The sequence below is a fragment of the Anarrhichthys ocellatus genome, unplaced genomic scaffold, assembly GCF_004355925.1.
Source record: "Anarrhichthys ocellatus isolate YVR2014 unplaced genomic scaffold, GSC_Weel_1.0 scaffold96, whole genome shotgun sequence".
Taxonomy (NCBI): Eukaryota; Metazoa; Chordata; class Actinopteri; order Perciformes; family Anarhichadidae; genus Anarrhichthys; species Anarrhichthys ocellatus.
In genome coordinates, this window is record NW_022280126.1 from 825,132 (window position 1) to 840,042 (window position 14,911).

At 41.2% G+C, this 14,911-nt stretch overlaps 1 protein-coding gene across 1 annotated transcript; it reads left to right on the plus strand.

The window, feature by feature from the left end:
• Positions 1–471: 471 nt before the first annotated feature.
• Positions 472–13,138, plus strand: ilf2 (interleukin enhancer binding factor 2). The gene is made up of 15 exons (XM_031875806.1): positions 472–597; positions 1,116–1,175; positions 2,737–2,779; positions 5,858–5,962; positions 6,057–6,134; positions 6,564–6,666; positions 7,332–7,397; positions 7,681–7,797; positions 8,568–8,646; positions 8,762–8,849; positions 9,023–9,084; positions 9,178–9,292; positions 9,418–9,508; positions 10,118–10,278; positions 12,919–13,138. Exons 1-14 carry the CDS (start codon positions 593–595, stop codon positions 10,267–10,269), a joined length of 1,164 nt encoding a protein of 387 aa, XP_031731666.1. The 5' UTR covers positions 472–592; the 3' UTR covers positions 10,270–10,278; positions 12,919–13,138.
• Positions 13,139–14,911: the final 1,773 nt, after the last annotated feature.

Sequence of the window (14,911 nt, forward strand, 5' to 3'; positions counted from 1 at the left end):
GTGAAGAATGTGGAGAAGAGGAGTCAAATGTGGAGAAGAGGAGTCATTTGAGCACGTAGTGGTGAGTTGTAGGGAGTATGAGATGCAGAGAGAGATGATGAGGAATAATGTGAGGGAATTAAGGGTGCATGAATGCATACTGAAAGGAGTACTGAGCATGGGTGAGAGAGCACAGGTTAGGGTACTGTTAGCTTTCCTAAAGAACACAGGGTTTTTATCGGGTATGATTGAAATGCAGGGATAAGGTATGGTTAGAGTGCTTATTTGTTTGTTTTTGGTTGTTGTTGTTGTTGTTGTTGTTTTTTTATTTCATTATTTGTTTTGTTTGATTTGTTTTGTATTGGGGTAAATAGTGTAAGTTTATTGTCTGATCCACAGTCCGGAGCAAAAGGTGGCGGTAATGCTCCATCTGGTTGTAATTCGCTATTGACACCGAAGAAGAAGAAGAAGAAGAAGAAGAAGAAGAAGCCGCAGCCGCAGCAGCCGCAGCAGCAGCAGAATCAGTTGTAGCCTCCGCAGCAGTAGCATCACAGAGAGCCGGTCCATAGTTCTCCTAGGATTTCCGCATTATATTATCAAAACGTCGTACGCAATGAGGTAATTATATTTCCATTTTTAACATTAAATTCCGTTTAGTTTTATTCTTTTACAACCAAAGTGTTGACCGTAGTCGTCAGCTAATCCTTACCCATGCTAACTTGAAGCTAGCGGCGTGCATTGTTTGCACGCTGGTACTAATACTAGCTAACGTGTTGAAGAGGTGAATTAGCCAAGTTATTAGCGTTATTTATTACTATGTGCCATCACCGTGAAGCGTATATATGGTTTCATTCCTTTATTGTGAAAGAGGTTAACAGAACTTCAGTGACTTCACAGTAGGCTGACGTTAGCTAAAATTGCGTAGCCAAGAAGCTACATGAATGAATGAATGGCATATATTGGATGGGAAAGAAGAAGTCGATGCGTTAGTTTAGCGAGATAACAGCCATTTACGCCATGGGATTACGTAGTGCCCTAATGAGTTTCCACGGAACCATTACTCTTAATGTTAGCTTTGATTTGTAAATGTAAATGAGCAGATCCGAGCTATCTTTGTGTTTTGTGATCGTGTGCAGAGGGGACCGCGGCCGTGGCCGGGGAGGCCGCTTCGGCTCCCGTGGAGGTCTGGTCCAGGGGTAAGTTCGCTGTCATTTACAAACTTCTTACAGGCGTGATATAATTCAGTTTTAAACATATAGTTAACGCAGCTAAATAAGCACACCTTCAGGATCGTTGTCCCGTTCGCAGCCCTGCATAGACATCGTTTATCTCGTGTGCCATGAATGTGATTGTGAAAACAAATTTCCTTCCTGGAGCAATAAAGACTATCTAACATGATAACATGATAAACTCTGTCATATGCCCAAAGACATTTTATTTCCCTCAAGTCATTTAATACAGACTTCACTGCAAATTCCATTCCATAACTTCTGTTAGGCTTTAAGCCTACCTAAACATCAAGTATGTTTGACTGCTGAACTATGAATATATAGTCGACTAACACTCCCTGATTCTGTTGCCTAGTTGATCATTTGATTTAATCGGGTCAGTAAAACAGTTTAAAAGTATCACTTTAAACCTTGTGTTTACCAGAGATGTGCTCAGAAATAAGTCATTCATTAATAAAGCATTTAAAAACTACGACCCGACCAAAGAGATCTTACTCGACGAAGACTAACACAGTTGGTAGACCACTCGACTAAAGGGCTCAGGCCTAATAATGATAATATTTAGTTTGATATAATTGTCTCTACAAATGTTTGAGCAAAACAAGATTTAATAAAACCGCTTTCAACCACCAGCAGCACTTCAGAGGTAATTTCCACCTGCAGAATGTGTGCAAAGCGACACGTTTTTAATCACTAAAATATCTCTGTGTACACAAGTCTGTGTGTCAGGAAAGACAACATGTGACATATATAGCTGATACAGATGAGATTATATCGCAGATCGCAATAAAAAAAAATTCACAAAATTGATGGTGATGAATTTCCATTATTGGGACAATTGTAAATATTGTCACGAGTAAGTTGAAAAGCTGTCTAGCTCGCTGTCATGGTAGAGAATGTATTTATGCAGCCTTGTCATTCAAAGTGGCTCCGTCCATCCTTATGATCTACAACTTATAGTTACCCTGTTTAAGATGTTTTTAATAAAAAAGGATGTCTCACGCAAAAAAATATTTTGTTTAAAAAATCTAATGTCACGTGATTGTATGTTTTAGTTCCATTTTAAGAGTTTTAAGCATATTTTGATGATTATCTGGATAAAATCGTTAAGCGAAAATATTTTTGCAACATGATTGTTCATAAATAGAATATAAATGTTCATATCATCCCATGTCTTATCTATTTAGTCCATCAAAACCCATATGAAAGAAGGTCACACTAAGCAACGTTTCAAATGAATTCTTAGATGTCTTCAGTCCTGATTTATTTTCAGCCAGACTTTGTCAGAAGTATTATGAACATATTGAAACTTGAGCATTCGGAATGAAACAGAATCGTATTGATATGTTGTGACAGTGATGACGACAACTTTTATCAATATCACCTACCACTACTTTGGTGTGAAATAATACCATCCATTCAACTTCATGTCCCAAATTATTTCCATCAGATATTCTTTTTATGGCCACTGATTGAAGTTATTATAACGAAACTACAAACTGTTGATCTTTTCTACATTCCTGTTTAGGTACCGTCCATTTGTCCCACACATCCCATTTGATTTCTATGTGGTGAGTAAAAAAAACCCTGGGGGGGGGGGGGGGGGCTCAACATGTGACTGACGTATGCTTTAAAGAGCAACCTTCCATCAGGCTAGAAAGCAGTGTTTCACTGCACTCGCTGGTGGAAAGCTTCACCTCTGACTGCAGCCAGCATCACTTTGAGAAGTGTGCTCTGTTGCACCTGTAATCACATCCAGCAGTGATGTCACAGGGTCCTGGAGTACACCTGTACATAATTACAGGAAGATGGGATGTTTTTCAGAAGGTGTTGAAGGTACAGTGTGTAATCCCTAGCCACATGCTCCAAAGAAATAGGACACAGTATTTTACCCCGACTACTGGGTCCATACAATCTACATCTCTGAGCTGCCCTCCACCATAAGACATTCTTAGTCGACTTAACACTCTTCCGATTTTGTCGACTAATCAGTTAGTTGAATTAATTTCCAGATCTGTAAAACTGAGACAAAGGCTTACACACCACCACAACCTGTTTCCACACGTCTTTACTGTTCCGCTATGAAGATCAGTCACTGTTGTGTTTATTCATACAAACATCCAACACCCGAGGTGCAACAACATCAACTGCAAATGTATCACGTGGCTCACACAGGCAGGCTACAGGCTAGGCTACCCTTCCACCTGTGCCGTGGCCGCTCATTGACTATAGCTGCTTGACAGCCAGATATTTAGAATGCTAGAGATCTGGAATGCGCCTGCGAGGCACCAGCAAGACTCTCGGCTCGCGTCTTTGGAGTCACAGATGGCGCTCAAACGTCTGTGCGATTTGCCTCCTCTCTGAACCACTGTCCCGTAGTTCAGAAAACTGTCTGCCAGCGTAAAATCAGGACTGAAGTTGTGTGTTGTGAACTAGGCATTAGGTTACTAATCGACTAAGAGGTACATCTTCAGATGATCAGATCATGTGTGTGTTGTTGACGAGCCCTCGGGGACACAGACTGGACGCTCCAGTGACTCTACACAATACATGGATGTCTTTCCCCTCACGTGAACACTGTAACCTCTCAACATTCTGATGACAATGTTTATTCATATTTTGAATGTTTTAAATGGAAAATCTGGCCAGATCTTCCACATTGTACCTTTTTAAAGTTATGTCCTTACGTCTGTGTGATTACTGCAAAGAACTAAAGAACTATGCTGTGTTTTTATCAGGAAAACACTATTTTCAATGTTGCAATGTCAACAAGAAAGTTCTTGTTATTGCTAGTGGTATTATTAAGTACTCGTATTGGTACTGTATCGGCAAGTAAAATCTCGGTCTTGAAAAGGTGATATTGGTGCATCGCTACAGTTTGGTTTTCTGATTATCAGAACGCTAACTAACAAGGTTATCCATCATTTCACTTTTTTTTTTTTCCAAGATAATACAAATAAAAATACGGTGATTTTTATGTCTTGTCACCGTCAACGGGCAATGTCGGAGGCATAATGTTCTCGGGTTGTCTGTCCAGTCCATTCTCGTCAGCACAATATGTCACTTGGAGGTCATTTCTTCAAATTTGGCAGAAAACCTCCACCTGGACTCTGAGATGAAGTGATTAGATTGTTGGTGGTCTGTCTTATTCTCGTGATATCTCAGGAATGCCGTAAACATCCACCTGGACTCAATGATGAACTGATAGGAAGGTCAAGGTCACTGAGAATTCATATGCTAATTATGCTAATTTCACACACGTCTAATAGGATAAAGTGATGACATTTTGGACAGACATCAAGTTTATAATAGCCGATCACAGATATTTCCTAATCGGTTTAGCTATGATATGAATGCTTTGTTTATTATAGAACATAATACGGTAAAAGCTGCTTGAGGCGGCATACTGTAATCTAGCTGAGTGCACTCCGATTGTAAATATTACAGTAGGTGAGACCAGTGTGAACCCTGCAGCATCCAACACAGGGAGCAAGTCATCAATGACTCACAAAAACCAGCATTACCCAAAGCAACATTTTCATTTTGTAACATAATACTAGAAATGTAACAAACTACTATAACAGGGTGACAGTGTAGAGCAGGTCGTCCTTCAATCAGAGGATCGGCGGTTCGCTCCCCAACTCCACTAGTCATCACTAGATTCTCCTGCAGGCTGTTCCAGCAGCGTATCAGTGTTGGAGTCCTGGTGGTCAGGTGGGACCTTGCATGGCAGCCCCTGCCCTCAGTGTGCAAATGTGAGTTGACATGTCGTGTCAAGTGCTTTGAGTGGTCAGAAGACTATGAAGGCGCTCAATCCTCCTGGGTCAGGTACTGTATTTTGGTAGTTCAGAGGCGTGAGGAGATATTAACAACAAGCGTATTAGATTTGAATCACAGATGCCGCCTTTAAATAGGCCTACGTCTACTCCAATATTGAAATGATGGCTGATAATAGATGATATCGGGATTTTTACAACCGTCCCACCCAGAGAAGTACAACAGCTGCAAAGCCTTCCAGAACCTATGCCTCTACTTGAAGACTTCAGTGGAGTAAGTTTGAAAAATATTTTATTTTTCGACTAAATTTGTGTGTTTGAGTAAATCAAGCCAGATTATAGAGGAAGATCTTAAGTACTAAGCCCAGCCTTCTATTATTAAAGAGTACTATAATACTATGTTGTATTCTCTGTAACTAAACAGCCAATCAACGTCCGGTTTCCTGTGTGCCCAGTGCCGTTTATTGTCATGTGATAGTCGTTTTCAGGCGTGTTAGTATGGACTGAAGCATAAAGCAGCACACTACAGAGATTCAGGCACAAAGTTCTGTGGCAGCAAACAGTTAGTGAAGCCCTGTACTGTCCTCTGTTTTTTGCTAATTAAATGTAAGGCCAACATTTTAGAAAATGTATATATTTTCCATCAAACTTGAAGTTGTGGATAACCTTGTTAGTTGGAGAACCATACTGATGTTTATTTTTAAAGAAGATATCTGTGTCTTAGGGTGGGATGGGCATTCAATATGGGTCAACTGTGAGGGCCCCTGAAGGGTTAGACCCTCTCACACATGGGGACGGTCAGAAAGGGATTGACTTGTAACAGAAGGTCCCAGTGGGGTCCCAGTACTGAAGGAGGATGTTGTTTATTGCAAGTGTGAGATGGCCTTCCCCAGAGTGAAGCCGGCACCGGATGAGACTGCTTTCAGCGAGTGTCTGCTGAAAAGAAACCAGGACCTGAGCCCCACACCTGCAGAACAGGTGAGTCCACCAACCTGCCGCACCTGCTTCTGTTCGTGCAGTGTGTTGCTTACGTTCACTGACGGACTGCGTATCGCTCTCTTCCTGCCTTTAGTCCTCCATCTTGTCTCTGGTCACAAAGATCAACAATGTCATCGACAACCTGATTGTTGCACCGGGAAACTTTGAAGTGGTGAGTGTTTCTCCTTCACTGCACCATGTAACAGAGAGAATGAGTCTGTGATGAGCACAGTACTGGAGGTCACATCAGTGCACCGTGTAACAGTGAGAATGAGTCTGTGATGAGCACAGTGCTGGAGGTCACATCACTGCACCGTGTCGCTCATACAGAAGCTTTCAATGAACATATCCGCTCAGAGCTCAACAATGTGAACTAAATTCCAAACTATACAGCATTATATGACTAAACATTGAATGTGACGTTAAGTATATCAAGATAACGTAGTTCAGTGCAAGTATGTTCAGATGTGACTGTTGATCTTCTGTTTGGATAAATCTGACGTTTTCAAAGTGAGTAAATAGATGTGGAGCCCACAAATACTATGAACGCAGCACTAATGCGAGCACACATTGCATGTTAATGATGTTGTGCTTGTCACAGCAAATTGAAGAGGTGCGTCAGGTGGGCTCTTACAAGAAGGGCACCATGACGACGGGACACAATGTGGCTGACCTGGTTGTTATCCTCAAGATCCTCCCGACACGTGAGTGACTAATAGACTTCATGACCCAAAGACGGTTTAACAGAAGTCTGCTGCTACTGTACTGATTGGTTTATAACGTTTGATGATATCATGTGGAGGGTTAGCAGACAGTGAGGGGACTGTTCATAGAATCTGTGTTCAGAGCCTCGGATTCACGCTCCATAAGACCAGCTGCATCATTTTGAGACCTGGATTGTAAAGTCTAGTGTGGTGTTTTTCTGCTAGGACCATGTCCCCATTGACTAACGTGTAGTGGCATGCCGATCCCTTACGAGGACTGGGTACAGTTTAAGCTTTGTCAGTACTAGTGCTGATACAATACCTGACTTTAAGTACTGGTACCAAAATGCCTTATTTTGAGAAATGCAGTATGAACATGTTTTTCTACGGAGCTTTTTGTCTATTTAACAAAAGAAGTGAAAGATCATAAATGATAAAAGCAGCAAAGTGTAACTGTGCTGAAGAGTTAACGCTTATTCTCTGATTAAAGAATGAATCTGACCAGACATTTGATTCCAGCTTTGGGGATTTGACAGTTTTCGTTTAGATTTGTAGGACAAAGTGTGAGTTGGTCACTGGATGCCGACAGCCTTTGGATCAGCCATCCTGATGACAGCGATGGCTTCAGTCAGAGCCACTTGTGATGAAGACTTTTTCTTTTACAGTGGAGGCAGTTGCTGCTCTTGGCAACAAAGTAGTGGAGACCCTTCGCACACAGGACCCTACTGAAGGTAAGTCACCAATGGACTGTTTGGATAAACAGATGTGCGCTTTAAAGTTTCTAAATTGAGTGTATCTAGTGCCGACGTGAGCCGAAGGCTAGCAGCTAATAATGCTAACAAGGGCAACTGAGCTAACAGTGTTAACCTGAGGGTGGGCTCCACACTTGTTGTTGTTGTTGTTCAATGCGGGATTCTGACAGTGTACTTAACTGTGAGGCCGAGTTTAGTTGCAGGCTGTTCTGTGAAACTAACCCAAGCCAGCTCATGTGCTGTGTGTATCTGCTGCTTTCAGTGCTGTCCATGCTGACCAATGAGACGGGCTTTGAGATCAGTTCAGCTGATGCCACCGTCAAGATCCTCATCACCACCGTCCCTCCCAACCTGCGCAAGCTGGACCCTGAGCTGCACTGTAAGAGCCTACACACACACACACACACAGCATTTAACCCCCCCGTTAACACACCCACCATGAGCTGCAATGCTTTCACATCTCTGGTCTAGTCGGGGCCCTCATTTACCGTCTTGTCTCTGCACTCTGTGAAAAGGTACAGAGATGCCTTTTTAAAAGATGATATTTCAAAAGAAAGAAGTTTTTGTTTGTTCTTTGTATTGGACCTTTCATTTTGGATCATTGTGTGCTATTTAAATGGGAAACAAAGTCTGCTTTCTCGCAGTGATGGTTGACCCCATCAGCTGCAGGTTTCTTTCCATATCAGTGTGTCACTATGGTACAAGTACTGAAGGTACTGTTGCCCTCTGTGGTTTACTGCATTCAGTCAATGCCTTTCTGCCCTACAAGTAGCTTCTGAACAGAAACCACATCATCAGACCTCATTGTGTTCTATAACAGGTCATTTTACAATAACTTATGAACATAGTTCAAGGATTACTCATCCTCAGTCTCTCTACAAAACCTTTAACATTTTTGTGTGACTTAATCCTCACCAAATTTCATACATGGTTTGGGCCCAAAGTTTTTCCTCTTTCTTTTAATTCTGATTCCATTTTGCCACAATTTATAATAGAATTTGTGAGGATAGGGCCTACTCCGTCTGTCACTCACTTTCTCACACAGTTTGAGGTATCATAACCCAATTGATGCTCACTATGAGCTATCAGGTGCCTGGTTCAACTCCAGATGGTGATCCTCGGGTTAATTCTTTTTGTTTTTTCCTTCAGTGGACATCAAGGTGCTGCAGAGTGCTCTTGCTGCCATCCGCCATGCCCGCTGGTTTGAGGAGAACGCCTCTCAGTCAACGTGAGGAAGTCTCCTTCAGCTCCCGTCAGGCCTGCTGTTCTCTATTATGCGTAGGCATGACCACACAATACACTCGCATGAATTTATTGGATTATTCCATGTTTATAATCTTCAGGGTCAAAGTGCTGATTCGCCTGCTGAAGGACCTGAGGCTGCGCTTCCCTGGTTTTGAACCCCTCACTCCCTGGATCCTGGACCTGCTGGTAAGACCACAAGTCTGCTGCTTAATACCCGGGTCCAGACGTTTGACCTGACAACACTGCCAGATTTAAAACAAAGAACAAAAGCATGTAATTGCATGTCCAGCTCAAGTCTTGAATGCTGTTCTGGGTCTGTGTTGTCCCAGAGATGAGGTCATGTGTCCATTGTGTTCCAGGGCCACTCTGCGGTGATGAACAACCCGTCCAGGCAGCCCCTGTCCCTGAACGTGGCCTATAGGTTGGTTTCTACTCACTTCAGCGTTCACCTGGACACAGTCACTTTAGATAGCGCATTGTTTTCACATTTGTGTTGGACTCGTGTGTTTTGAAGGCGCTGCCTGCAGATGCTAGCTGCTGGTCTCTTTCTGCCCGGCTCTGTGGGCATCACTGACCCGTGTGAGAGTGGAAACTTCAGAGTGCACACAGTCATGACTCTGGAACAACAGGTAGGTCATCAACTCCTTAAGATGTTGGAGAGCTTCGTCTATTTTAATAATCAAAGTGTTGCATGAACACGATGACTGTGTGTGTGTGTGTGTGTGTGTGTGTGTGTGTGTGTGTGTGTGTGTAGGACATGGTGTGCTTCACAGCTCAGACTCTGGTGAGGGTGCTCTCTCACGGAGGTTACAGGAAGGTCCTTGGCCTCGAGGGAGACGCCAGCTGTAAGATCATTTCCTTCTCTTCCTGTTTACAAACTCATCACCACCATGTCACGTTAAAGTGCTTGTATTTCCAAAACCTTTTTTTTACCACACACCATAACACTAACCCAGACTCCACAAACTTAGTTCTACAAGTAGAGAGAATACAACATGGCAGCACAGGATAAAAGCACAGAAGAAAGTAACGGTAGAAACAACACAAAAGTTCTGTTTGGATGCATTTTCCATCCAAAGCCATCAGCTGTCAGTGAGTGGCATTGATCAGTCCCCTGGTTAGCCACACGGTACCAGGGGCCCATACACAACACACGCATACCCCTTTGCCATTTTTAAAATGCTGGCACCTTACGCAGACTTCAGACCAACATGTTGGTTTAATTTTACTTCATACTGGTGTGAAATGATTCCTTTCAAGCAATCTATTCATCTATTGCTAATATGAGACTTCAGCAGTCTGAGTTAGCAATTCAAGTGGGAAATAAAAATGAATATGGCCTTTTTTTCTGTGTATTTCTGTTTCTACATCCGTTTGCATGTTCTCTAAACAGGTCTGTGATTCTACAAATTGTGCCTGCATTCACAGTAAAATAATAAATGTCTCTGTTGCAGACTTGGCAACTGAGATGTCCACATGGGACGGTGTGATTGTCACGCCGTCAGAGAAGGCCTATGAGAAACCTCCAGAGAGAAAGGAGGAGGAAGACGAAGCTCTGGAGGAGGGAGGAGATGCAGAGGATGAGAGTATGGAGACCCAGGAATGATGGTTTCAGGTGAGCATCTCTACATTCTACCACCAACATCACACCGCTTTAGCAATCCACATATTTTCAGCCATGCAAACTCATCACCTTTGGGCTTAATTCAAGCAGAGCCGATAAGTTTTTCAAATAGCTTTTGGATAATATGCACTGGTCGATTGTCCTGTGACCTTACGATCTGTCTCAAACAGGGTAGGAAATTTACATATTTTTTTAGGGGGCAATTTTTGCCCCCACTGACAAAAAAATTGGGGGCAGTTTTTGAAACTTGTGAAATAACATTCAACCTTTTGTTCAAAATAATAAATATACTTATTTAGGCTTACAATATACGCGCAATTGTCATCAAATGGCAATAATAAGACTATTAGGCAGTAGTCTACAGATTCAAAGTGTTTTCTTAGATTTTGTAAACAAAAAACAAACATAAATCAGACAATCATATTCAATTTTACTCTTATTTCTTTGTGGTTATTAAATGTTTTAAACAACTATTGACAATTATTAAGTCAACGATGCCTTGATTACATATACATCAGTCATTGTATGGAATTATTGACAAAGATATTTTTGTAGCACCTCAAATATTGTGATATTACCCATTTTTGTCCTGAACTTATGCATTAGTCATTGTGTGGAATTTTTGAGAAACATTTTTATAGCGCCTTAAAAATTTAAAAAATGTGCCATTTGAAGGTACAAATTCAGTTCAGAGTTTTTACTTTGTAAAATATCTTAATTGACTGTCAGTCAGGTATTATTCATTTCCAGCAACCCTCAAATCAAAGAATAAAGACACTTTACGCACAATTTAGGTGTATTTTCCCTTTAACTCACGAGATGCAGGTAGCATGTTTTATACTTAATGTGAATATAATTCATTTAATCTAATTTCCATTATGCAATATGTATACTTTGTTGGCATCTTATTCTGAAAACCGGATGTTCGTCTGAAGAAACCGGATGTTGTCTGGCGTTAATCTTCCGCTAACTTTCAAAGTCCTTCACTTGCTCCCGATCTGTGCCGTTTGAATGCGTTTACCGTGAATGTCAGCATATAGGTGCACTAACATGTAAGTGTCTGCTGAGTCAGTCAAGGTGAAAATCAAAACCATTCTATGGCAACTGGACCGGGTCATATAGGCTACGATGTTTTTGACAAGTTCATTAAAACCTCTTTAGCCCGAGCGAGCCCCATTTGGGGTTCGAGTACAAAAAAAATCATCATGCAGGTCATTTTACGCAATTATACACAAACTAATTCAATACACTAGAAGATTTATCACAATATCAGGATTTTTCTGCAAAAAATCCGCCAACTATGCAGCAGAAATTCATCTTTTATCACAAAGCCGGCAGCGAAAACGGCCGAACGATGCATGAAATCGCACGAGGGCTCAATACGGCGTCGACCCAGCGTGTCCAAATAGACCTCCGACAAAGCATTCAAAGGCCACAGGACAAACCCCAAGAAGACACACACTGCTCTCGAGAAATAAAATTGAAAATCTGCATACCTTTTGCCGATTTTCGTCTGGAAAAAAACAGTTAATCCATTGAAAACTGCTGCAGCGCTGTAGTGCATTTCCTGCTCTGTCTGCCGGCATTGAAATGAACGTGCTGTGACCTGGCATGCAAAAATGGCCCGCATTCTTCGCCTGGACCAACCTATTTTTCGCATGGGGGTCGAGCCCACCTTATCAGGATTTTTACTGACTAATGTCCCTCAGCATTCCAAATAACACCCCTGACGGCTTTCAATGGACTATTCCGGACCTAACGACGTGTCTTATACCTAAATCCGCCAATCACAGGCCTTACAAATCCCACATACACACTGAGTCAGAGCAGGTTTTTTTCATGAATGACACATATGACATCTGGAAATAACTGAACATGGCTGAAAATTATTGCAAACTGCTTTATTATGATGTATTGAACACTCTTAGTGATAAAGCAATTGAATATATAGTTAATATGTAGTTATATAGTATATAAAATGAGTATACAATGCAACAGCTGGTTCCGAAAATCAAAATTTAGATTTTTATGACCATTTATGCTGGCCTGCTTGTGGGGACATTGTTCTATGACTGTGGCGTGGTTTTAGGCCAAGCCGGGCATTATTTAAAAAAAAAAAATATTCAATACAAGTGCTTTTTTTCAGGCGAACCTGGAACTTTTTCAACTTGAGCTGTGCCATAAGTGTATCAGTTGTTAACCAGTAACATATACACAATATTTACACAATTCAACACATCTCACGAGTGTTACCAGTATTCTAGCCTCAAAATTATTAAAATAGACCTTGTAGTTAGAGCTGAGGACTCTCTTGCAATTTGAGCAGAGGGCTAAAAATAGGGCTAGGGCTATAGAGGTTAAATTATCATTATTATTAGAGGAAATTATGGGGGCATTTTTTGCCCCTCTCCTAGTGATATCAGGGGCAAAATTATATTTCTTAGGGGCAGTTTTGCCCTTGTGTATTTCCGACGCTGGTCTCAAATCTCATACATTATGCCGATCAAATTCAAATGAACGTAGGCCTATCAGACCTGAGCAGTGCAGGTTTTGAGATCAACCACAATACAGCGGTTCATGTAAATATACCATAGCCGCTTCACTAACCCACTTGCTCTGTTCTTTCCACAGTCGGTAAGCTTACCACCAACAAGCCAAGTTGAAGAAATCCTCCCAGCTGGTGTGTACCTGAACACAAACACCAGCAGGGAACACGTTCCACCGAAGGTCCCTGGTCCCGACTGGCCTCATTTATCGGCAGTTTTTATTGTTTTTACTTTCCCTTTATTTGGTTTTTACTTCCTCGTTGCAATAGTAACATCCTGAATTAAATGTTTTTGTTTTTTATTTAGCTCGAGTCTTGTTCTTTGAGCCGAAATGAAAGTAGATCAAACTGTCCCGCCGCACAAATGCTGTCAGCAGCAATAATCCACAAAATGAAAGGATTGCAGCACACACACCTGTAGATGAGTGTAAATGTTGACCGCTACCGTCCGACATAATCGGGTCAAGGTCCCCAGATGACGACATACGGACATGTTTACTGATGAACAGTGACATGGCTGACAGGAATGTTTTACTTGTTAAACTGTTGTTGGGTCCAGTCTGCATGGTAACTTAATACAGGCCATGATGGATGAACTATAAATCCCAAATGTTACAGCATTGATAAATGAGCAAAACATTTTACAACCTAGAATCTGAAATAGAACCTCACCTACAGACTAAACAGGTGTCCTCTCTCTTCACACCAGCACTCCCTACCTTGATGTAAGTATTGTCTCCTTAAACGTGCTCCCAGCTCACTGTAATTTCAAACAGGATGTCCACTCTGGCTCATAGTCCTGCTTGCACTTCAATGAGCTGTGGAGAGAGTGCTTTGCTGCCACTGAGTGGCCAAACGCTCGCTAGCTGCTCTGACTGGGTGAGCTGTGACATCAGGAGGAAAACAAATGGATGCTTATTATTATTATTATTATTATTATGACGGGCCAGACGCAAATGAGTTTTTTCTCTGATGGCCAAGGCATCACCCGCCTTAACCTTATTGGTTTGTACTCCTTTGGGCTACACAATTAAAAACATTTTATTGCAAATATTTTGACTATTGCAATTTGGTGTCATATTCATTGAAAAACGACGACTGGTGTTTTGTGGGGTCTGTAGAATATGACAACAGGAAGGCATCGCTACAGCACGACGATGTCTAATTGTGAATGGTATTTTGAAACAAATATTGAGCCTCATGCGGTTTAAAAAAAGCAGTGGGCCATATTGCGATTTTGATCAAATGTGATTGTGCAGCCTTGTTGGGTTTGGTTCGTCTAGGCATGAGGAGGGTAAGAATATCAGGGTTAGCCAATCAAAGGCAGAGTAAGGCGGGTCATGCATTTGCCATCCGACGAAAAACTAATTTGAGTACCAGACACAACGGTGCATTCTGCCAGCAGCAGCCGGACATCCAGGGCCCACTCCATGAAGAGAGCTACGTGTGGCTCAAAGAACACAGGCAGGAGAGCTGCCATCAAAGCCCATCAAGTTCACTCACTCAGACTGACTCGTTAGGCTCAAGTAGTCGAGATAATGCCGTCTAAGCACTGATTGGCTTATAGAAACCATATATAGTGTGTGTGTATGTGTGTGTATGTATATGTATGTATGTATGTATGTGTATGTGTGTGTGTATGTATGGATATGTATGTGTATGTATATGTATGGATATGTATGTGTATGTATGGATGTGTATGTATATGTATGGATATGTATGTGTATGTATATATATGTGTATATATGTATATATATGTATGTGTATATATGTGTATATATGTGTATATATGTGTATATATGTATGTATATATATGTATGTATATATATGTATGTGTATGTATGTATATATATGTATGTGTATGTGTATGTATGTATATATATGTATATGTATATATATGTATATGTATATATATGTATGTATATATATGTATGTGTATATATGTGTGTATGTATGTGTGTATGTATATGTGTATGTATATATGTGTATGTATGTGTATGTATATATGTGTATGTATGTGTATGTATGTGTATGTATGTATGTGTATATATATGTGTGTATGTATGTGTATATATATGT

Coding starts and splice junctions, on each gene's coding strand:
- ilf2 (XM_031875806.1), top strand. Junction 8,647..8,761: donor GAGAACGCCTCTCAGTCAAC/GTGAGGAAGTCT, acceptor TATAATCTTCAG/GGTCAAAGTGCTGATTCGCC. Junction 9,509..10,117: donor CCTCGAGGGAGACGCCAGCT/GTAAGATCATTT, acceptor TCTCTGTTGCAG/ACTTGGCAACTGAGATGTCC.